This window comes from Bombus bifarius, unplaced genomic scaffold (genome assembly GCF_011952205.1).
Source record: "Bombus bifarius isolate JDL3187 unplaced genomic scaffold, Bbif_JDL3187 scf7180000008162, whole genome shotgun sequence".
Taxonomy (NCBI): Eukaryota; Metazoa; Arthropoda; class Insecta; order Hymenoptera; family Apidae; genus Bombus; species Bombus bifarius.
In genome coordinates, this window is record NW_022884484.1 from 390020 (window position 1) to 416749 (window position 26730).

Here is a 26730-nt window from a genome sequence, read left to right on the forward strand (position 1 = left end):
GATTTGAATAATAATAATCAATATAAATAAAAATCATATACGAGATTTATTCGTTTTTCCGTTATAAGTGTCCTGATGCTAACGAATTAACAAACAAATATGGCTATTTGTTTTTCGTTATATGAAAGTTTCTGGTGTCAGAAAATAAAGAAATAACAATTATTTTCCATAAACCGCGTATCCGGCGAAAATGATCGATTTGTTGACGGTATTATCGACGGGAAAATCGATCCGTATCTTTTATCGAATACAACATAAATTTCATTGGACGCGGCTCGATCGGCCTGCACGACTTTTACCGTAGAAAATAGCGCGCGATAAATTGATTCGAACGGTGGGAAGCACGCACGCTGTTTCGTTGATGTTTTCATTGGTTGTACGCTGCTTACTTTTCCCTCGATTCGATTTACAGCGGCGGGTCTCGTTTTGCCGGGAATATATATATATATACCGAGATTGAAAATGTCTGGAAAATGAATGCACGTACTTGCGCGCAACCAGAGGGCGACGATGAAATATGTCTCGGGGATTTTAAGCTCGACGAGAACGTAGTTTGTATCAGACAATGGCCACGATGAGTCTTTTCCTATACTCTTTGCCTGCGTAGCACGCTGTCACGTTGACACAATGATACATGTTATTCTTTTTAAGCCTGCGATGTTACGCCCTATGCAGAATCTCGTTAACACTGCACTATAGTACGGAATATTTCAAACGAAATGAAAATAATTAGAATAGAAGGAACAGATGGTCCAATAACGCAATTTCACTAGCGGATAATTGCGACGCTTTTAACGCGATTAATAATAATTTTGTCGAGGTATGTTCTGAAAATATGTTCGTTTGAATATCTTTTAAAATAATTACGATATCGACGTGAAAGTTTAAGGATATACCATAGACACTTCGATTGTTATTTCTATATTGTTCATTTAATATTATACATACTATTTGATGTAATTGCATCTTATGTTTAGATTAATTGTAATTGCAATGTGGAATATAAATAAGAAAGAACTACTATCTTTTAAAGGTAGAGAAAATAAAAGGAGAATGTAGAATCGTATCATAGTATTTCAAACTACTTGTCGTATTAAACGATCCCCGAGGAGAGTTCTACCGTATAAGATGGCTGGAAATAAAATATTTCCTTGTCGGTTTTACCATGTGTAAACGAGCTTCTCTTACAGCGAATTTCCCCGAATATGAATCCCATATTTCTCAAGATATTACATACACTTTAATTTCCAGCAGGAATTTTGATGGAAACGTACCGAATTTTAAACCTTCTTCCCGGCAAAACGTAGATAAACGTGACTTATCGTGTTGCAGTCTTCGTAGCGTAACAGTAGGTTGCAAGTAAAAATAAGAACTGTGTTGCTCCATTAAATCGCATATTTATTCGTATCTGTGTTGGCGTGTAAAAATCATTATACCGTTGGCTAACGATTAAAATGCCTATAGCGCGAAGAAATATTTAAACAATGAAATATTGCGTGAAAAGTTGCCTGTCGAAGTCATTCGTTTCGTACGCATTTTACACAGTTTACTAAATCGACTATGGAAACGCGCAGTTATTAAATTACAGGTGAAACGTTTCACTATCAAAGAGATTGAACGAACGCCGAGAGCCGGTCGGTTAAATTCAATGGTCACGAGCCAAACTGCATCTCGAGGTTGTTCACGATGCGATAAATCCGTGAATTACATCGTTGACGTCGTTCGACCGCGGCTGAAATAATAATACACGCCGGTTCTGTATGTTTTATCCAGCTGATAGGAAAACAGTGATCCACGAGTCGACGATGTTCCTTTCGATTCGACGTGTTCGATATGATTCGGTAATTTTGTTTCATCAGCCGTTTCGTTTCGTTTTATTCGCCCAGTCGACTAGATTCGCTGGCATTTCCAAGTGAACATTTCATCGCGCGTGATGTTTATTTTACACCTGCAATTCCCCCTCTCATATTTCCTTCGTATTTCATTTCGTGTGTCGTCGTTGCAAGGGAACTTCGATTTCAATTTGTAATTTTTAGAATTCCGCGGCGTACAATTTCTCGAGACCGCTGTTTAAATTCCTTCTTTCGCTCTATCGCGATCTGCCATTTCTCCCTTTTGTCTCTTTACGGTATAGGAATTTTGTTTGGTCCGAGGAACATTTGTTCACGCGCGAAACTCGCATCTTTTCTTGATCTTGCTACGAAAATGTCAATTGTTTCTTCGTTCGTCGATATTTCATGATTCTCAACTTCAAAACGATCAATATGCTTCGAAACATTGACGATACGTCGAGGGTATCCTAAAAGTTACAGAAGTTAGAAATTTAAAAATCCGTATGCTTCACAGCATTGAAATACATTTCTATATGTATAAATTTTGAAGCTTGGAATTTTATAACGATATCTTCTTGCTAAAAATACGAATCTTATTTATCGACTTTTGAAATTGCTCAATTTTTGTGAAACATATATTTCCGTGACATTTTCTATGGTAAGCTTCCTATTTATATCGTAAGAATCGTAAAACTGAATTGGAAGAATTATTTCAGTTCTCTCGGCGAATCGATAGCATTGAATTTAGCGTGGTTGAATAATTAAAGGAGTTTGGAAATTATTAATTTCGATAGTTCACATTGAAAGCAAGTTACTGTAACAATACGTATATTTCCATAAAGAGGCTAACCATGGAAATTAGAACAATGCATATTCAAGATGTACGGTCGTTTAAAGCGATGAATATGGTGAATGAATTAAGCTGCGAGTGTGATATTTGATAGGAGTTTCATAATTTAGTAGGGCTAATTACTGGACTCGTTAATTAATTTACTCGCCATCGTGTCAGGCAACGACCACCATTTCCACAATAATTATGAAATTATACTATCCACTCCTTTCGCAAGATTAATGTCCATTTGTTTGCGCCTAAAACGAGATGTTTTTCGGTGAATAATAGAATAATCAATTTCCTGTTATGGATTAGTAAATGAGCGACGAGTTTCAATTTATTATGACCCACATAAAATTCGCCGATAGATTTCCCATTAATTGTTATGATTTCCACATTTCCGTCTGTTCGTTTTCAACGGTATAATTACGTCGAAATGTAATATTTTAAATCAATTAAATTAGGAAGCAATTATACCTAATCTATTCGCCTTTGTTAATGCGTATAACAAAAGCACCATGGAATATAGATCATAGATACAATTCGAAGGCTATTTATAGCTAATCAAGATAAACGTTCAAAGTTACTCTAATTATAAATTGGAAATTAGAAATTATAATAAAGCTATAATTATTATTATTATACGAGTTATTCCAAAGTCGCATAAAGTTATACAAAGTCATTCGAAGGTTACGCGCTATTAGTTTGAAGGCGAGGTCACTCAAGGTTATTTGAGGTCACCGAGGAGCAATCAAAGTCACTGGAAGACCACGTGAACGTTGCCCTAAGGATAATTCAAGGCAATTTCGAGATCGTTTGATCGGTTAATCGTTCGGTCGAAATTTGTAATGTAATTTGTATGCAGAGTAAAGAATTAAAAAAAAAAGACGAAGAAAATTCGATATTATAAAATGGAAATATAATATGGAAATTGTTCGAACGAGCCACTCGATGGATAAAAAATTCTGTATACCGGTGATTATCCGGATTTCATCGTGTGGATGATGTACGCGTCGTACGAACAGCGAGGGCCATTAAATATTTGTTATCGATGATATCCGCTACCATAAATTGTTTCGTGGACGCAAATCAATTTACGTTAGGAATTTTTCGTGTCCAGCCCCTTAAATATCATTTTTGACCAACCACGATATCAATTAATTCCTGTCCTTCGATCGAGCTCTCTCGCCATTCACTTCCACCGATACGTATCTGTAATTATAACGATTTGCTCGTATACGAATACTTTGTAATTAGATTTTTTTTTATCGCGCAAGAAATTTACTCGCTTTGAACTCAATTTTGAACGACGGATCATTAGTGACGTTGCAATATCGTTTATTACAATAGCGTTTTACAAAGTTGCTGACCTAACGTGTAGATTGATATCTGACCCTATTATCCGCTAACGAACTTTTCATACAGTCATCGTATAATATAAATTGATATATTATTTAGCAACATAAAATGTAAAACGTGTCTCGTATGCTTAATTGAACTTCGAACTTTCTCTTGAGGGCTGCAAGGAAAAAAAAAATGAATATTTAAATTCGAATTCTATTAAACTTTAGTAATACAAAGTTGGGTGATCGATGTTCTTTATTAAGATGAGGTTCCGAACGATCTCGTAGTATTTTTTATTATTTCGCAACATCGCATTTTTATTACAAAAACGTTGCCATTAAACTGAATGAGAATATTATCGAGAACTGTTAATATTTACCTGGCGTACAAATCTAATTATTATTATCTACAATTATTATTTGTATATATATATATATATATATTGAATCTTGAATATCGAGTCTCTATTTTGTTTCTGGTTTCTTGTTCTGTACTTGGTTCACTCTTACGCACATTTTTACCATGTTATTTCTCAAGGTTCTATTTTTCACGTTTATCAAGATGTGTCTTTATTGTGTTTATCGAGTGTCTTTTCAAATGAAATTGCGTTTCATTACAGATGTAAAGATAAACAAAGAGAATGATGAAGCTAATGATAGGACAGACCGCCTCGATATAGCCAACGCTTCCCTCGTACTTCAAACACTGAGACTGGGTCGATCTCTCAACTTCGAGCTTCATAATTCAAAACTTGAGAAATTTCGTAGACTCTTAACTCCGTGAACTCCAGCATTTAACGGAGTTACTTTTAAGACAAGATACCGAACTTAGGAAATTCGACGAGATATCAAAATATCGATTCAGGAAAAATTATTATTAAGCAGACTATAATTTAAACATTAGAAATTGATTTTTCGTCGTAAAGCCTTTTTTGGAGCTGCTTCCTCCATATTTCAATACGAAACACAACTTAATAAAAAACTGCATCAAAAATTCGTTTCTTACGCTACGATATACTTTTGATGATTTTTTCCTTTATCGATTCCTCGTAATACATGAAACGCAATTTAATATAAAGTTTTATGAAGATCGCAAGGCAGACGTTAGAAATTCCATCAAAAATTCGCTTTTCCTTCCGCATCTTTTTTACGACGATTTCTTGACATTCTAATAATCGGCCACCTTCTTGAAATGTACGAAACATCGCGTCGCATTTATCATTCACGCGATAACGATGCAAACGGAGGAATTAAAACCGAGCGTTTTATCGGGTCGAGGAGTTGGTGCACGCTCGGTGCTTTTTCAAGGAAACCATAGTATTCCCGTTGTATAAACGAACAATTGCGAACGTCCATGGTTTACGTGGATAAAGGATGTAATGTGTGGGCAGCTGCATCGGAACTGATACAATTGTTCGCGTATTTTGAGCACATTGCGTCATTATTCGTTCTAACTAGATGCATGTTCGGTTTTGATTACGCAAGACAATATCCTAACTGATCTTTTCTCTTGAATTTACCGTACCACAAGATAACGACTCATTCTGTAAGCTGGATACTGTTTTCCACGTTTTGAGTGTTATTTGCGACGTTGAAGTTCTTCGAAATACTTGAAAATTCCCATTAAAACTTCCATTGAGGTTTTCATTGGAATTCTTCGAAAGACATCGACTGTAATAGTTTCAGCAGAGGAATGATTGATATCAGGAATCGTTAAGGCTATTGTTCGTAAGTATCGGCACGCTTACGATAGTCCAATCCTGAAGAATCTTTAGGGAATTCGTTCTTATTATAATTTCTTACGATATCAATTTATATAGCGAATCTACTTTCCTTTGTATATTATCGATTATTTAAATCTTTTATATAGAGTCTGACTCGTTGCGTGATTTATGGTTCTCATGCAACAAAGTTTAATTTAAACTTCAATCTTAGTTTCAATTCTCCCGACAGAGCAACGTTAAATATAAATTATGCATAATGTTTTGGTACTTTGCAACTGACACAATGCAGCCAGTGGCTAGCTAAATAGCTTAAACTTACATACGAACAAAATCCTAAAACGTTCTTTCTCTGAATAATTCCTTAAATCGAATTTCAATTTTCTCTCGTATCTAAACGATCCACTGGAAGATTCTAAGAACCGGCACGTAATTCTTAATGTACTATATTTTCTGTAACTCTTGCATACGTGTAAATTTCTATCCGACTAATCGTCTTACTAGTAACCTGTGTCAATTATCGCCTTTCGTACGAGATCGGTACGCGTCTTAATACCGTTGATACGAAATGAAATCTCATAATCCGCTTTGTCTTTAACAAGAGCTGTAGAACGATTAACTTTTTAATCGAACGGATACACAATTTCTTCGTACTAGTTGCACAATTTCTTAGAGAATGCTTCGTCCGTCATTGAACGAGTCGAAGGGAAGGGAGAATACTTTTCATCTTAATGACCAGTTAGGTATCGATCGCCTTGACAATCGGAAATCGTTGGCAATCGAAGTAATCAAGGTTTCAATGGTTTATTTCACGGAGCAATCAACTTCTCAGTCGGACGTTAGTTGGCTGGAAAAACAGTTAGCTGCTTGTCAGAACAAGCTTCAGACATCCTCGATAATCATCAAGACATGGCATATAACCCGTAGTTGTAAACGGCTGTAGCACCTGTTTGTCACTTCGTTGAAGTAAACACGTTAAACGTTAGCGTGTTGCTGGAGATTTGCTCTGCCGCGTGTCAAGTGGCGAGATTAGATGTAACTTCTAAATCCTGTAATTCGAAGAGACGTATATGGATCCAATTGAGCGAACTAAAGTAATTAAAGACACGCGTCGTATGACATGTGAATTTAGACGCTCGCGAATATTACAATGTTTTGTAATGAATCGTAATATACGAAAAAGATGGCCACCTTTTCTGGTAAAAGAAGTAAACTTTTTTTAAAAAAAAAGCGGATGATTACAAAACATTTTTGTTCCTAAACTGTTTTGAAAAAAAAAAAAATCTATAGTCAGTTTAATTTCTAGAAAAAAGCTATTACAGATTATACCGATTAAAAAAAGAATCTCCAATTTAACAAATATTATTGCTAAAGGTATTTTTGACCTAGTTTAATCCTGAAAAAGGTCCTGTTTCATTGGCAATTTGATTCAGAAAAATATTCTCTAGCCAGCGCAAACCGATTCCTAACAAAGGAAAAAAATCAGTTAAACTGTTTAAACGAAAGATCCCCGTTTTCATCAAAAGGAGTTCCTAAAAAGCATCCTTAATTTAGTTGAAGCCTAATTTTAAGAAGACACCTGTTTTACGTTAATCTGATTTCTGAAAAAGAGATTCCAGTCGGCCCGACCGACACCTAAAAAAATCCCAATTTATTCTGTGCCAAATTTTAAAGAAGAAGAGTGTCGATCTGGCTGATTTCGGCAGTAAAAAAAAAAGAGAAAAAATCTCCTCGCCGAAACCAATTTGTTTCCAAAAAAAGTTTTCCGCGTTCTAACTCGATTCCATTTTATTCAGTATTTTACTTTCAATAATAGACCATTTGGTCAACGTCCAACGAAAAAAGCTGACTGCGATTGTCGCAATTTCACGTTTCATCTTTCGGTCATTTTTAATCGTCGATGATGTTCGATCTTAACAGATCAAAGCCGTGTTAGTATTAAAATGGCACGTTAGCCGCGTATTGGAACTGTTACTAGAACATAAATACTAGTGTTAAATACTACTCATGGACCGAGCATTTAGTTTATTAGCCGAAACGAGTGGCAAAGTTGCGCTACTTGTTCAAGGATGGTATACTGTTGTTGTATATATAGGGTGTCTCCAAAATCACGACACAAGCGGTCGAGTGTCAATTGCACATAGAAAGATGAGTGGAGAAAGAGAATAACTTTTTTCGTTCGAAGCTTCGTTTTCGAGAAAAATAAACTCGAAAGGTGCAAGGTTGTACGCGTATCAGCGACTATACGTGTTTCTTCGTTTTCCGAATAAGAAGAAAGAAAAGACAGGTACACGATGGCAACGATATCGAGTAGAAAAATGCCGCTCGTCTACATTTAAGGTAAAATGTCGCTGATGAAGTTGCCGCGTAATTAGAATGAACGATAGATTCGAGTGACTCTGTCTCGTTAATGAGCAGACCGGTTAATTGGTATTTAAATAGGGTTGTTTGAAATTAGCAATTTTGTGGGGATATTAATCGATAGGATTACGATACAAGTATCATACATATAAAATGGAATTGATGAATATTTAATTGGCGATATTAATTACAGGATATATTACTCAAGGAAATTATAGTGTTTTCGAATTACGTGAGAAATTACACTTTTCTATAATTGGTTTTACGTATCCGACGCGTTCTTCGATTATCGAGTTTGTAATAAAATCAGTGGTGACATTGAAACGTTTATTTTATCGCAGTGCAGAAAACGCGGTATAAGTTTAGTTGTACGGAGGAAATTCTTCTTTTACGATTTTTATTTGTGACTCGAGGTAAAGTCGTCTTAGTCCAAAGAAATCGTATAGGAAAACAATGACGCGTTTAAACGGCCTTGCAATTACTTCTGGAACCGCAATTTCTCTCGGTGTTTCTGGACTTGACGAGATTTATTTAGAGTCGAAAAAAAAAAGAACTACATTAAAGTCACCAGCACGAAGTCTGCTAAATCTCACTGCTTTTTAACAAAACGATAGCTTCGTTCGATGTCAAACGATTTTCGTTCATAGAATTTGCACGCAGACGAAAATCATTTAGACGCAGCTGCAGAGAACAGCTTTCGCTGTAACTACGATCCTATAAATTGAAATACTATCGTGAGATAAAAAATTTGTAGGACGTAGATCAATTCAGTTTGCAAATTTGTCTTCTTTCGTTCTTCTTTATTTATTTTTATTGAGCTTTCAGCTTTAATATGCTCTCGTTCCAAACAAATTTATAATATTTTCTCCGTACATTTGCTAGGTAGATAGCCTGTTCTAAAGATTCAGTTTTACTCTTGTCTTATAAACCTTCAACAAACGCATATTTCTCACTGTTCCCCCTCTTTTTTTTTTTTAGTTATTCAGTTATTCAAATCTTTTCCATGGTTTCAAGTAAAGTGAGAAAACTTTAACCCCATGTAGTAACCCCATTGGCTGATTTATCGCGAATTTACGTACAAGCTTTTAGACATGGCATAATTTATAGTAAACTTCCTTCACTGCTGCAAACTGTGTTTCGCCTAGATTTTTAGATTAATGGAAGCTCGAAATATCGTTCCACGAAGCTTTAAATCGTTATCTTAATTTTCCCACTTTCAGCCCTTTATTTCAATTCTGTAAAAGTCATTATGACTAAATTGCCTTAAACTTGGAGATAATAATATATCTTTAAATCAAGAATGACCTATATCGGCGAACGAATAAAATTACAATCAAATTTAAATGAAACCTATTACGACTAAATTTTATTAAACTTTGAGAGAATTAACTTTTACACTTACTTCGAAGGAAATACGTATAACTATTTCTCAATTTAACAAATACGTATATTCTCACGCGTGGCGATATCACGTATAATTATCCTCATTTTCGAAATTGTATGCGAACGTTATATCTGTAAAAGTATACTTGTAAAATGTAATTGGCTCGATAAATAAATCCATGGGTATAATTAGACCATCAAATCCAGGCGAAGTAAATTAATTTTCGACAAAGAACCACAAATCGCTGACCAGAAACTCCGTAAACTCGAAGGTTTTCGTATCGGTTCAACTTCTTGGCGCAGCTGTTGCTATAAATCTATTTTAACATACATACTCCGGACGTTTATTGATGAACTACAACCGCGAGCTTTTTTCCACGGAACCTCCCTTCATCGCTTCTCGTTATCGCAATATTGTTTACAACGCTTGTAACCTTGCTTTATCATTCAACTTGTTGCTGATATGTTCTTTCGCCCATCGAACTTAACTCGAGAAAATACACGTCCAGTTAAACGGAAAGAACGTCCACAGCTTTTAAACGCGATGAGAAAACATCGTGTTACATTCTGTCCAATTTGTCGATAGTTCGACTGCTAGAAACGATGCCAAGGATTAGATTCGTGAAACGTGAATGGAGCGTGTACAAGAAACGAACGCTGTGCCGAATAATTCTTACGATTAAAATCAGAATACCACGACAAAGACGGATGATAAAACATACAGCGACGAATAAAAATGATGGTTGTACTTTAAAAGCTAAGCTTCTCAGTTGTAACCAGAACTTTATCGTTAGATTATCATTTCTTATCCTTTGTAAACTTGTAAAGTTCATCGTGTATTTATTCATTTTTTAATAATCTCGGAAATCTCAGTTAAACGTGTTCTTTTCAATTACTTTGCTTTACAGCATTAGCCACGAGCCAGTAAAATATAATAGAAAAGCTAATTGACTGAGACCTGGACGAGTAAAAGAGTATAAACGTGAGACCACAATGTGTAAAAATTATATAAAGTAATTTTATATCATTCGTACGCCTGTGTTCTTTTATCTTTCATTGAAGCTTTCTACTCTCCAACTCGTTACATTTATTAGACGAAGCTCGAACGCTTTTCTTTATTTGGTATTTTATATTACAAAGGACGTACGCGATGCGAACGAAATAACAAAATTGTGAAAAATAACTAGAAAATGCAAGCAGTGGAATGCGTTTAATTCGTATGAAATACTGGCTGTTGTCTTGCAGTACTTATGGCTAAAAGTGTATTTCCGTATCTCGGTGTATGATAGAACAGGCTGCTGTTGTAACAAATAAGGACATTTAAAGTTCATCGAGATCGTTTTAGCATACTTCACTGTAGCCGTATCGATGAAAACTTTAACGTGGTAAAATTACGTAATATATGGTGGTTTTGAATGTACGTTTAAAAAAGTATTTAATCGTCGGTAATGTGTTAGTTGCGTCATAGTGGCGACTGACATGGACTGGCGGTGGAAAGTTGCGGTCGGTGGTTAACTCGTCGGAAGCTGGCAGACAGCCAGACGCTTCTACCGATGCTGTTCCTAGGTTAAATCGAAGATCGCGCAGTGTTCGTGGAAACGATGTTGCTTGAAACGTGACTACTAGTCTTTGTGGAGAATATTTGGGATTAAACCGTGTTCGTGATAGTCTTCGATAGATCTGCTGCCTTGAAAGAAGCGGTTGAGCCGGGAAAGAATTGCTTACCCTAGTCCTTCCAGGAATAACACAGCTGAGATCTAGACATTTGTTTGTTTTTCACATAAAATGGTCTGCGACGATTTGATTTCGATATAGCATGTAATTTCGTAAAAGTTGAAAACAACATGAATTACTACCAGGGACAAAGAAAAATATGTGCAATTCTTTCAATTGCCTCTGACAATTCTCAAGGTAGTTGACACTCGTTAACGTTTCATTTGGAATATTTTTCAATGAATTTACGTCGTTGAATTTTGTCCTTGAACGTGGCGATCGTAAGGAGATTGCGGAGATTCTCTCGGTATCTTTTTTTCTCACAATTCTTTCTAGCGAGTTGGTTTTTCTATTTTATTTATAGTACTATGATGAAAACTATTCTTTTTTAAAGCGTAGAAATGTTTCTCGTATCCGTCGTTTGTATAGTTGGTTTCTGTAAACTGTCTATTACCCTAACATACCTTTGTATCTAATGATTCTATTTATGTTGCTCAATAATTTTCAGTTTACGCAGTTGTTGCATATTTTTCCACCGTTTCATCTTTCATAAGTTAATTAAACAGAATACGGCATATTTCTCAAATTTAAATAAACCTTCGAATTCGGGTCAAAGTTTCTATCGAGATGTTATCATCGTTGTATCGATGAATTTGCATTTTTATCTGTTCGTCAAACGAATTGCCCCGATGTCGTAAGCTATTGCGTTAACAGCGTACGAGCATTTTTCACAGTGTGAAAGAGAACGGAGGCTTATTCCGATAGTAATCCGTATCTGTTCTATCGACTGTCGTTCCTTTTCTTTTTTTCTTTCTCTTATTACCGTTTGTTTTCTTGTATCGTTCAAAACACATTGCAGAGAAATTGCAGAGAAAGTGGATTTTGGATTATCGAATTTTTCTACTCAATCTTCGATATGTATCGATGGAACTCGGACTCGCGGAAATAGCGACAAAGAATACAGCTGAAAAACATAATACGAAGAGCGCCAGAGATTGGATTTCTTTTTATAGCTCGAGATGGGATTTAAAGAAATATCGAATATCTGAAGATAAATCGTCAGATGAAGGTAGCGTAACGTAATTCATTTCTAAAAATTCCTTCGACAAATCTTCTTAGCGAACATTTTCTCCCCTCGCGTATTTCATGGATTCGCATCGTAATTTATCGGAATGTCTCTCGTAGCGCCCCGCATCAAACAAAATTTGTCATTTTCCACGTTTCTTTAAATTCTGGCAAAGTTCCCAACCCTTTGCTTAAGTACGTACGATATCATACGCGCAATTTCTTTACGGATCGTCTATTGTTCATTATCTGTATTTCTATTAAAGTTTAGCCTTATTCGTAATTTTTTAAATAGAAGATTTTTTCATTCGCTCCCTCCATCCCCCCTCGCCATCACCGCCTCTCCTGAATCCTTTGCAGCCGATATCGAGCGAAAGTTTGGAGTTGACTTCTCTTCCGTTTGCGTAAGATTTTCGAGCTTATCGATGTTAATAGAACGTAATGACGATATTAATAACCGAAGTGTAAACAATTTGTTATCGAGCAAACTCTCGGGAGTGTAAAAAGCATCAGCAGATTTATCGAGGAAATTCCCTGTAATTTACTATCCGTTTGCGCGAGATATCCGAGTTTAATCACGTTGATAGAACGTAACGACGATATTGATAATTGAAGTGTAAACAGTTTAAAGTTAAACAGGATCGTGTAGACGTTTCATATTCATTAAATTTATGGAGGAAATCGAGGGAGAGACGTTGGGGATTGCCTCCTTTTTAATCCCTTTCAGTAGACTCGTCGTTGCTTGTATTCGTGGCAATTTTTCGTTCATTCTGATTATGCGTAACTGAATGTGTTCCATAAATATGTATGGAATTTGCAATTATAGTAAAAATAAAGAAAGTGGTTGATTTATTTAATTTTGCTTTCGACCTATAGACATTTTCGCTTTTATGCTCAGTATAGTAATCACCTTTCTTTAATAGCGTGTTATTTATTCATTTATTTATAATATATATTTACATATGTTTCTTCGATGATAGTAAGCACAGCTGCTTATGTATGGCGATCGGACAAAATGTTTCCCTTTGGCTATGTGATAATTTCTCTACGCGAACGAAATAATTTTTGATACATTGGATTGTTCGAAAAGTACGTAACGTCTTTGTCATTTAATACACTCCATATGTCTCGTGTTTGATGGGACTGGAAGATTCGTAAACTTTCATAAACTTTTGCAAAATACCTTCTTTTTCTTTGGCAGCTGCTGAGTACCGTTGAATGTTAAACGCACGAACCAGAGAAAAAAATTCGGCATTGGTGCCAGTTTCCAACAAAAACGTTGTATCTTATACTTTGGTGAAAAGCGGATAATAAAAAGCGGACTATTATTTATCTTGGCTTTTACGAAATCTTTTTATAACGAGAGAGTGAGTACTTCGAAAGCTTGCAGAAATACCTTCAACGTATTAAATACCGACAAAAAACAAGTTTTTCGCAAAAGCGATCATGAAGCTACGTAATAAGCAATAAAAATTCCCGAGAAAAATGATGCGCGTATTACTTGGTAAAGCGCGAGCTCTGCAAAGATACGTTAGCTTTAAATATTTCCTAAATTCGTTTGTGAACCTTCTCGACGATATAACGTACAAATAATTTCTGATTTTTCGTTCTAATATGTATTTTCATCTCTGTTTGTTACAGAGACCGCCACAGTTCGAAGACGTTACGTGTTCTGCTTCATTAAAAATGGTTAATATGGATATGCAAACTGAGGTGAGTAGACTTTTTGACGAAATCTTTACATCTACCATCATCGTGCTCCCAGAAGGTTACTACGTTGTAACACAGAGTCGTCCTGTATACATATATTACATAGTCACATGAACACACACACACACACACATATATATTAGCAAAAATAAATATGAGAAGAAGATAAATTTACCTTACGACCGAATAGTACGAAATTCGTATGTATATTAAAAGAAATTGAAATGAATGGTATATGGAAAATATTAAATTGTAACATGATATTCGTTTCGTTTTCTCATTTATATAATAAATATAAATACAGGACGAATCTATGTTATTATATTATACAGGCTGGTTGGTAACTGGTGGTACAAGCAGGGGGGGGGGGGTTTGAGGCTTTGTTTTCGAGAAAATCGACTTTGAATTTTCGCTCGGTACGCGTGCGGTACGTTATAACGGATCTCACTGTAGATCGTTGTCTCGATGGAAAAATTAAAAAAAAATGTTTATTCTGTATTTTTGACTTCTTTTTTCGCGTAAAATCACCCCCTTTCCTCTTGTACCACCAGTTACCAACCACCCTGTATATTACAACACAATACTCTGCTATTCGATAAAATTTGAGTTACTCGATCGTGGTTAACACTTTGACTGCCACTCAGCGAAGTAGGAGTATCACGGTGCAGATGTTCGAAATATTTCGTTACTCTTTTGAGAGAAATATTTGTTGCAAGATTAGCGATCGAAATATAAAGAAGAACGACAGGAAAATAAAAAAATCGAAACTGAACGAAGGATAGATTAGAAAAATAAATTGTAGAAATTGCATTGTTAATGGTAACGCGACTTTGACTATTCGAGTTTGTATTATTCTAGCCTGGTTGATCTTTTTGAAAGTTGAAAAATTGATTTACCTAAGTGTAAAAAGACGTAATTCTCTTTATGCGAAGCACAGAAACGTTTCGCGGTTATTTTTTGAATACGCAAGGTGTACGAGTTGAAGAAAATCCGTGTGAAAAATGAATCAGTTCGAAATAGAAAGCAACGGTGTCTTTTGTTAAGGCTTGTCATTCTTTTAATATATTCCAGTCTCTCTCCGCCTGTAAATTTCAAGGTGAACTGAGATTTGAAAGTGACTAATATTTTTTCGAAATAGAAACGAAAATTTAACAAAACGCGTTCTAACGTTAGGTGATCGATTTATGCATATTTCACGTTTCTTCAGAATCCTTCTATTCGTTCGTACAAAAGCGATTTATTACGAACGTTCCGACAGATATAAATATTTTTCATTTATTTTCAAAATGCTCCCGAACATTTTAATTCGATGCGATTCTTCGATGAAAACGTATCACCAGAGAGATTTAATGAAAATGCACTTGTTCGCAATGGAAAAAAGAAAAATAACGCTTTTCAGATACCGACGGAAATCGATAAAACAATGCGAAATCGATTTGTAAATAATAATATTCTTGGTTAACAGGATCACGAAGCGAAATAAGTGTATAATAATATGATAATACGATAAAAATATGATACAATAGATAATTGTGTAACAAATACAATTTTCAACGAATTGAACTTCAAAATATATTAAATACCGTATTCAGAAGAACATTGTATTCGGTGTGCATTCGCATGAAATTCAAATAGGTTACTATAAATCTGTTTGGCGATCGTGAACCTCGTGATATTTCTTGATTTATAATGTCACTGAACGTGTGTGAAATTCAGTCGCTCGAAACTATAAAAGTTTGAGAATAATGACACAAATAAATATTTCAGTGGAATTCTAAAAACTTTGCACATTTATTTTATTCGATAAAAAATCATTGCGACAACTTATCATTGAGTAAATAAATCAGAAAAGTTGTTACATCATCTGATAATAAACTATACATTATAGGAATAAAAGATATTAGAATTTTCCAAATGGCAATGAATCTCCCCAATATCAAAATAGATACAAGTTTTATAATTTTATAGTTTGATATATCTATATATCTGAATGCACCGAAAAAAGTGAAACTTCTCGTGTTTGAGTCAACAACACGACGAAGTATCCCGAAGTAAAACGTTAACGAATAACCACGTCCTTGTTCACGATTCTTAGCCTCGAGTTTAAGTAAATATGAATACCAGTTCTGGCTTATTATCAGTTCCGGTGTATTTGCATCTTTCGTGCGTTTCTTTTATTCTGTTTCGTTTACGTTCCATAAAACGGTACTTAAGAATATTACATCCACTTCGGTCACGTTAACATAATCTTACGAGCGTTTAACTACAGTGTTTTCTTACAAAATTAAATATCTCATCGAGAACATATCGCGCGTGAAAATTGGAAAAATAAATTCCTTCGTTGTAATTCTTCAATTCTTCGTTTAGCTCGTTAACAGGCTGTAAGCAATGTCGCGACGATTATTCAGAATTCGTGCTTAATCAACGAACTGAGGGATTTAATTAGCAACGCGGATCTTCTCTAGCAAACAATTTCTCTAAAAGTGGAATCTCTCTCGTTCGAGAAATCCGATGCCATCTCAGTCGAACGACGAACGATACTGCTGAACGTCGATGCATTTAACGAGATTTACCGATCCTCTGTGTGTTCCATTAATTACGACATCGACGAAGTATGGTCAGCTCACTTAGCAGTCTGCGAACGTTGTCAGAAATGTCGCTATCAGAGAGAATATTCGAACGTGATTCCTCATTAAACCAGGAACACTCTGATGGATAGTGATACGCGCACAACCGCACCGTGTTACGAGGCAAACGTGATCATCGTGCTCTTGAAAAATTCATGGAAATGTTTCAAAAATCTACTCCTATTATTTCGTACGTAAAAGATTGCATCGAAGTACAACCTGTTTTTGCAGTTACAAAATCCAAAATGCAGTTGCAAATGTTGTTTAGTATTAGTTTGATATTACTTTAATAATATTGCATTTTTAACGTTTCACATCTTATCTCAAAAATCCACTCTTTCCATTACCTTGTAATAGAAAGCTAAAAATCTAAACCAAATATTCAGCCACTGTCCATGTTTTGATATCTGTTGAAATATAATTCTCATTTTCATGCACATAGAACCAGCCTAAAAATCTCCATTACAGTTTAACGCCACTTCACCCGCGCTATACAATTTCCACCTACCGTCGCACCGAAAGCATTTCTCTAGCTTATTAATTAAAGCTCGCATCGCTGGTCCTCGTTTGCACGATTGCAAGCTGAAATTACCTCATCTCGAATGACGCGAATTATCCAGAATTCTCCTCTGTAACATATATTTCATACGCCTTGATCGATTTCGAGATACGTTTATTATCGCGAGAAGCGTATAAAAGATTTTATTTCGGCCGCTATAAAGTGGCCAAAGAAATAGACTCGTCGATAAAAATATACCGATGGAGTTTTACCGGTGTGTTCATAAGCATTTATTCCGCATATGGCCTCGTGATGACTCTCAATGATTAACCGCTGTTACGCTATTTCTGGCAACGGTGCTTCGCGTTTTAGCTTTAATTGATTCTCGTTCATGGTTGCCAAGATACGGTCCTTAAAGTCTTCTCCTTCGATAGTCGAAGCTCCGACGACGAGGAATCGTTCGGATAAGGTTGGCGAATTTTCACACGGAATCGCTATAACGAGGACGAACGCAAGAAAAGATGGAAGGAAAGCAACAGGAGGAAGCATGCAACAGATGGAATTAAAATTAGATCTTCGTCAATTCTTCGCTTATATTGACGTTTAATAAAAATATTGCGGATGAAATAAGTAGAAGCTTTGAGGAGATCGAAGTGAAAAGAAGACGCAGGAGCATCGTGGTTGTAGAATTCAGTAGGAGTTATTTTCCAGTCGTAGAATCTGTTTACGACCATCGTAGAACCATAAAATGTTCTTCGAAATAACGAAATCCCGTGAAAGGTTGTATTTCATGAACTGGAAACGTAAAGGCTGTCTCGCGTCGCATCCAAAGGATAAAACGAGACGCGTGCCATATTATCAATGAACGATCTGGATGATGGTTTTGGAATTTGTAAAACACAGTTCCAGCTATTTCAGAGTTTATTAGCTGTTATTATTGGCTTGGAATTCGTCTTGGATCGTACGTTCAATTCGTTGCACACGAGGAAGCGATATCGGATTTTACAGTGTCTGCAAAGTAATATAATAGAATTGTACATTCAGTGAATTCTGAAGTACGTACGAAATTAGGTACAGAGAGGACAATGGAGCCGCGGAAATCTACGCGCCGTGATTTTTGAATAATAAGTTCTTCCACAAGCAGAGACTCGATCGCAACTGTGGAATCTGCTACTTTATAACTTTTGGATTATAAAATTCATCGACGGAGACGCCGGAATCATAAAATTTATATATTCTTATTTTTCTCTTTCTCCTCTCGTTCTTCCACAATTTCGAATCTTTCATATTCTTCGGTTTCTGCATCGCGTGATCGATGGAACCGTGCAATTTTCGTAATCCATGATTTTCGGTCACTGGTCTAGCAGACCAGAATTCTAATAAATAAACGCGATAGTAAATCGATACAATTAGCACGAAATCATCGCGAATTTTCCAATAAATTGTTACAAATGTATCGAAGCACATAATATGTTAGATGAGGTACCAGATCGGAAGATTCGCGTGATAGTCATTGCAATTATATGCACAATATGTTCCATGACTTGATCCCAAGCAAGGCAGCCTGTGACAGCATTACGTAACAGCACCGATGAATTTATGGTCGTGATGAGTTGCTCTATAAATTATTCATTTGCTACGCGACAACAGCATTTGAAAAGGGATATGTGTACGTATCGTGGAATACTCTTCGATTACGGAACGAATACAAATGAAACAAGTGTAACCGAACAATTTCAGACCCAACGAAGTTTCTAAGAAGAAACTTTTGCAACAAAGAGAGTTAAATGAAATTAAAACAGCTACGAAATTATATCTTAGGAAGACTAAACAAAACGCATTATCTCGCAAAACAACGAATATTTTCCTTTAGATGATAATTTAATGTAAAACTTATTTACATAGGATAGAATAGTCCATCTTTTTATATAGAATGGACGGAAGTAAAAGTGGATAATTATGAATAGATAAGCATCGAGGAACGAAGTTATATTTTAGCTGCAAGAAATTGGCAAAGAAGGCAGAAAGTGTAAAAATCGATTTATTTGAAATATCCCGTGTTATAGAATATTTTGTAATGCTACGTGAATTTGGCAACAAACACGTCATTCTACGTATTCTACGCACAAGTAATTCAATTACTTAATACTAAAAAGTAAATTCGGCACGAAATACATCATGCAACACGGACTAAAGTATCAGGTTGTCCGAAAAGTTTCTTTCGTTTCATAAGGAAATAATAGACGCACAATGTTTTTTGTTTTATATTAGTTTATCGAATTATGCACGAACATAATAATAGAAAAATAGAACGAAATGGATCATACCTAATTCAATAAAATAATATAAAACAGAAATCGTTGTTCATCTATTCTCACCTTATGAAACGAAAGAAACTTCTGGTGGATAATTCTGTATTATCACGCTAATCGTGATGATACAGAATTTAAATATTAGATGGAAAGATAAGTGCTGCTTATTTCATTACAAAATGAAGATTCGTAGTTACAGTAGGAATTGTATAAATTTGTTCCAGTAATTTATCTTCTTGAATCGAAATCGTATTGACGTCGAGAACTTTAGGCGTACGGAAACAGTTTGTCGATCTATTAATAAAGTGCATCATATCGAACGTTGTATACGGAAGTAATGTTTTAGTTTTTGTCTTGAAGAAAAGCAGAAGTGCAACGAGCTCGGTAAAGATTCCGAGAACGTAATCGTAATTTGAACATTTAGATATTACCGTGTGTCACATAGCTCTTATTTCATCGAAATCGTACAAAGAGATTCGTTTGCAAAAAGATAGTTGCGGTTTAGGTATTTTTCTAAAGAAAAAAAAAATAACAATATTAAAGAGAATTTTTTTAGCCATTATCGGTATATTAGATATACTTTTTTAACTATTTCTTCTATTTTTAACTATTTCTTTTATTTTATATCTTGAATAGTTCATCAGTCTGAGAATTTTCACGCGCGAATCCTGCTCAATCTCGTTAATCGATTTCCGTGAAATAATTTCTTGGATCGATGAGTTACACGCATCTGCGACACGAATTTGTCCGGTAATTGCGTTTCTTCTTGCCTATAAAAATCGATTTCGAGAGAATACACACTTGCAAGCAGCTGTTTCACTCGTTTCGCTATTTTAATAAAGTTTCTTCAAAAATTCGTTTTACGTAGTTTCGTTGGACGATGCTCGCTTTGTACGTTTCGTGTTTTATGTACTTTACTCTATAAATAGGTTGCGGATATTTATGCGTTTGCCAGTAAAGTTCAGAGAAATTGAAAATACGGACAGTGCACTCGATGCGCAAAAATATACAAAATATCCGAAATGTAATACTCTCAGCAATATTTAGCGAACGAAACAAATTTCTAGATTCCTCCTTTTTTTTAATCATATCCAAAAAAAAAAGAGAAAAAAGGTAAATGAGTAAAATGAAAAAAAAAAATTAATTTGAATAAGTATCCGCAATCTAGTTATAATATTTGATGGACGAAAAATCTTTTCTCGGGTTCAATCTCTTTAGCTGCGTCGATAAAAATATGTATTCGCATAAATATCCGCTCTCTATTTATTAGTTTCACCATTGCCGGTTTATTTTCCTTCGTTTCTCTTTCGGACGATACCTGACGATAGCTCGTGTCGAAAGCTACAATTTATCAAATCGAATCGAATTGAACAGCCGAAGGAATAAGATACACTCTCTTGATAATGTCGGCCCAATAAAAGAAATAAATTGACCCCGACTTGGTGAACTCGGAGAGAAAATTCGATTTTATCGGAAGAAACATTTCAAGCAAATTACGAGAACGTTGTTCCTTATTTTTAAAGTTTAACTATTACATTGAGAAACCAGTGCAAATAATTATCGAGTCGAACATATCGTCCAAAGTGGCAACGATAAGATTTTATGGTATTAAAATTAGTTTGGAATATTAAAAAAGAAAGTGTCGTTGAACGTTCTTCTCTCAAAGTACAGAAATATTTTTCTAACGCCAAAAGGCTGGCGAAATCGTAGAGCTGAGCTTTCGGTGGGACACGAGGTGCGATATTTCCACGGTGAAGTCTCGTAAAAGGAAACTCGCCCGGTTTAAGCGAGCGCGGAACTTGTAACTACGTGCCTCCTCGTAAACCATTCTCTCTTCTTCGAATCCTCTTCATTTCCTGGTCCCAGCACGTTACCACGGGAAATCTGACGGGAGAGCGTCCTTGCACCCAGTTAACCGACTGAATTTCCACTGCATACCTTTCTACCACCTCGTTCTAACGCCTGTATCTGCCCTATTATTTTTACGTAAAACGATTTTCGCTGTTTCACGAGAAACAGAATCACACAGGCGGAGAATCAGAGTTTTCGAACATTTACGGATCTTTTTAAAATTTCGTTCGACGATTAAAGGTTGAGAAGTGTCATGAAGCCAAGTAGGGTTATCTGCTAATGAGTAGAAATTGCGTAAACGCGATATTTTTAAGGAACATAAATAAAACAATTCAGCATGTACATAATACTTTATAAAGCTATACAAAAAATTCGAGGTAGAAATAAAAGAATTATTTTTGTACAGGGTGGTTGGTAACTGGTGGTACAAGCCGAAAGGGGGTGATTCTACGCGAAAAAAGAAGTCGAAAATATAGAATAAAAATTTAAAAATTTAAAAATTTAAAAATTTGAAAATTTAAAAATTTAAAAATTTTAAAATTTAAATAATTAAAAAAATAACGTCAATTGAGACAACGATCTACAGTGAGACCCGTTATAACGAGACGCGATAAAGTGCACGCGTACCGAGCCAAAATTCAAAGTCGATTTTCTCGAAAACAAAGCCTCGAACGAAAAATTTTTATTCTATATTTTTGACTTCTTTTTTCACCCCCTTTCCGCTTGTACCACCAGTTACCAACCACCCTGTATAAGTAGATTTAACGCCAACTGCGAGGCTGTTGACAATGCAGGCGAATGTGCTTAAAGTATCCCGTCGATTATTTTGATTTCTTTAATGAATCTTAGCAGTTTGTGGATGTTGTTCTTCTTGACATTGTCTTTGGTACACGGATTCAGTTTCTGCTTCATGCGACGCGTGTTATACTTGTGGTAGGATAAAATAAGATTTTCCTCTGTGACTGGTACGTAGCAATCTTCGCATAGATCCTTTAGCGATAAATAAAAGTAGGCGATTTTTGCCTGGCCTATTCGCGTGCGAGTAACAGCGACTTGGTTTGTTCTGAGCAACGAGAGGGTTAAATCGTATTTTTGGAAGAGCGAGTCGCTGATGTTTTTAACGTGGGCGTGTGCCGTTATAGTCTCCAATCTCTTTGTCATCGCTGGATTAATCAGTTTTTAGGATCTATAACGAAGTGTTCCACGAAGGAGGTCATAGAATATTCATTCGAATTTGAGGACGTGGCGGCCTGTTTAGCGACCTGGTTGGCGACCTCCTCGTTACCTTGGATACCGATGTGGCCTGGAATCATATTAGTTTGATCTCATTGCCTCTGTCGATGATTTTGCGACAAGGGAAACATTATTCTTGTCGTTATTTGCCTAAATATTTCAATTCCTTCAGCTTCCAAAAATTGTAGAATTTAGACAGACGCTAGTAGGAATTGCTTCTCGTGACCACGATGTCAGAAACCAGAGTTCGATGAACTGGAAATTATTTGAAAGAGAGATCGCGAGTGAAATGTTGTCTTGTTAATCGGTTCTTTTACGTTCCTAATATTCTTGTTCGAATTATCAAATATTACATGACAGGATTAATACGACAACTGGAAAATATGGAAGAGACCTTTTGATAGAATGATTATCTCGAACATTGCGTTATTAGCGTACTTCGTAATTGCAATAAAGTAAATAAATGTACGGGGAATATTCCTATAATAATTCTACAATTTTCTGTCACTTTTGAAAACAATTTCGCAATACAGTGGCAAGTGAAATTCTTCGCTTTTCGTTCGATTATCGCCACTTTTAGACGCGAAGACGCGATATTTCCAGGTAATCTGATCCCAGGATTCTAACGTGCTACGTGGAATACGGAATCGAAGCTTCTTCCCGCGAAATATTTCACGGCGATTTGCTTCCGCTGACACTCGCTTGATTTCCTATTTGTTCCACGCAATCGTACGTCATTTTTCCACATTCTTTCGCCCGCCAATCAATTCGATACTCTTTCAATCGACGTTAATTCCAGATCATTTCACGCACGAATGTATAATTAAGTGGGATCATGCAAGTATTTATTATTTACCACCAACGCTTTGTATTGCGCAGATTCTTCCATCCTGAATTTCGATTAAACGCGCGATGAAATTTAAGATTTATCGAGACACGAAGATGGCCTTGATCAACTTTGTTCCACAAATATTCGTATCGCGATTTCCAATAAAGCAAATAAACATTCTTATCTTATTAAATATCATTCTTCCTTGGAAGCTCGTTGTATAGATCGTATTGAATCGATGTGATAGCTTTTGTCACGTGAGTTTAGCGCATAGGTCTCGATAATTACGTCTTTAACCCTTTACACTCCTAAGTCGAGTGTGACTCGACGTCAGTTTTTATCTCAGCAGCTCCTTCTTCGAGTTCCACTCGACGTTCTTTCAGTGCCACCTTTTTTTGTGAAACGTGCGAACGAAAAGCAGGATTGCAATTTCCTGGAAATTGTTTCAAGATACATCATACGCTTAAAAATTACAAAATACAACGATAGTGCGAATAAAACTGGTATTTAAGTGAATTTCTTTCTTCCTTCGTTTATTTAAATTCTTATTTTTTAGTTAAAGTAAACTTCAAATGAAATATTTAAAAGCTGCTGGTAACGACAATGAAATAAAACTCAGAGTGCAAAGGGTTAATATTCATAGTTGTGTGTCAAGTGCTATTTGTCATTTAATTAATTTTTTATCTTCGTGTGAGAATTTAGAACTCATTTTCGCCTTTCTCGAATGAAACCATATGCCTCGATCAGAGAGATAAGAACGATCAGTTAACGAAATGATGACAGGATCGATTCTCTCTCTTCTTAATATTTTCATCAGCAACGTGACTCGCTTCCCTAAAGAAGTATTTTTATACTTCGAATTATAACTGTTTCCATAATATCGCGCAAGTGTTCCTTGGAAACATGCGAGCTTAACCGGTATCGCGTTCTTTAAACTCTCTGGCAAAGTGAATGAGCAGAAGCACGCGCAAAGGATTCGCGTTCTTCTTTGTGGAAAACATCTCGGAAGGAGAAAATTGATTCTGTCAGCGGAGTGATGAGTTGTAAGTGTGTGCGCGTGTCTCTCCTGTCTCTTCGCTACTGTCGCGCACGAATTATACTTTCCTGTCCCTTTGCTGGGAAATCGCGTACGTCTCGAATAAGAGACGAGTTCTCCTTTTGCTTATCAAGTTTAATAAAGTCTAGATGTTATTCTTCGAATTTAATACAAACGTTGATATCTTATTCCTTATTCTTCGGAGAAAGATCGTTGCATTTTACAATTCCAAGATTAAAAATAATTATTCTCTATCGGCCATTACGACGTTTGCCATTCATTCGTAAGTACACATTGTATAACGATTGATTAATTCTCACCTGATCGTATTAATCCTTCCATTAAATGCACCTTCCATTAAAGGCAAGAGACGTATATTAAATTCGTCCTTCATCCGTAAATGATGGAACATCCATAAAAACTCGCATATCGCGTGTCATCAAATATGGGTGACACGAGTATCGAAGTATTAATCCATCATACCACCCTCTGCTTTGATGTCCAAAATCCACAACGAAGGCAGTGTAACTCAACCAAATTCCTGATAATTAATCGATAAAAATCCCGACTGAAACAACAACAGTGACGTTGCTATCGTGGAACGAGCGTCGTTAAAATGCTTGTACGGTCGAATCACGTAACCAAGACGGTAAAAGAATCTTGAAGATTTTATACATTTTTGTATATTTACATATGCAAATCGTAGACATATAAATTTCCTATAGATGCATAGAAATCCACGTACTATGTACTATTTTACATATTACGTGTTAGAATCGTACGATAAACCTGCAGCTCATTGGCAACCACATCTTCACACGTCCACTGATTTCCATTCGCATCCAATACAATTTCATACATATTAATTTCTCATTACGATCTCGTTACATTTACATTACGGAACATTTAAACGTTGCAAAATACGTTATTTCACTATTTCTAATCCGTGAAATGCCGAAACATTTCTAGTCCATGAAATTTATCTCGTTGCAACCGTTCTAGAAAATTTGATAACGTAGATCGTCGATGGCAATCAACGCGTCGAATCAACAAACGCGTTGAAGAATGACAACTATCGAGAGAATTTACGTACAAGGAAACTCGAAGGTTATAGGAATATGGATGTTGGATGTCCGAGATACTGCGGACAAAAGGAAGGGTGAAACGACGAAGCTTACTTTGCTCGGCGTAATGGAATTTCATTGTGGGTTATGGATGACGTTCTTGTTCGAAAATCGCCGGCAATCGAGAGACATTGAGCCGGGATAAAAACACGATTATAATTGAGTTTGAAGAGGATCTCTCTAATGGATAGTCGTTTTCGTTCGTTCCTGAGCCAGATCGAGGAATATTTGCGTAATTTTTGATTACGAGTAAGAGCGAAGGTTTCTCACATTTTCTCGACACTCGATTTTTTCTCCTCGTTATTTTCCGACCCAACGAATATCACGGAAACTCGTATCGAAGGGAGACGCCTGACAGACGTTTGGCTCTTTCCGCGATAATTCGTCATGAGCCAACAACGAAGCGACGTTCTAACTTCGTATCATCGATGTAGACATCCGGAGAATCGCGGATGTTCCATAGGTTTTCCCTTTGCTCGTTTTTCACCGTACCAATTCAGTGGCGAAATTTCGCTGGTGGAAATGAGCGTCGCTCGGAATGCGGTGTCGTGTTTCGCTAATGATCATTCTCGTCAAAAAGCTCCGTGCTTTATGGTCTCTCTGCTAACCAGATACTTTTGTTTGTAATCCGATGTTGACGTTGTATTATGTTACTGGCGAGTAAAACTACACCTCCTGTCTACTTTCCATTGCCGATCTAATTTTAGTTCTGGAATTCGTTGCAACGTTAGAACTACGAACGAGTGAACTATATCTGATCATCGGCTCGACGGATTAATCGCTTGCACGACAAAGATACTCCGAATGTTCTGGGAAATGCGTTAAATATTAAAATACTCTGTATAACAAACTTGAAACCGACGTATGACAATTATAGGAAAGTAGAAGAATTATAAGAAAGTGAAAAGTAGGGAAGATAAGCGATAAAGAAGATCGGTCTTTCATACTTAATTAGAGATCATTTAAATTGGCAAGAACTCACCCTTGTGAATCTATAAAATTCCTATGAAGAGTTATGAACTGGTCGAAACGATTGTTATATTAAAATATAATAATATTTCAGACCTCTAAATATACTAGTTTAGAGATAACTTTGGATATTAAGTATTAGATACGAAATGATGTTAAGGGGAACTGTATTATACAGGGAATACAGTTCATCAACTGTGATTATTTTCCTAAAGAGGCAATGAGTGTTTGTGAGGCTTTAAATTGCATAAGTAGAAGGGGTTCTAAATGGAATATCAGTTAGAGGATAA

At 35.9% G+C, this 26730-nt stretch overlaps 1 protein-coding gene across 5 annotated transcripts in view; it reads left to right on the top strand.

Moving 5' to 3' along the window:
• LOC117208806 (calcitonin gene-related peptide type 1 receptor-like) overlaps nt 1-26730 on the top strand; it is a 166494-nt gene that overhangs the window by 16368 nt on the left and 123396 nt on the right. For all 5 annotated transcript variants that reach the window (XM_033450187.1, XM_033450189.1, XM_033450193.1 and 2 more), the window contains one exon: nt 13892-13963. In XM_033450187.1, the coding sequence (XP_033306078.1) occupies nt 13937-13963 (27 nt within the window). In that variant the 5' untranslated portion in view covers nt 13892-13936. Of the gene's footprint in view, nt 1-13891; nt 13964-26730 lie in introns of those variants that run through there.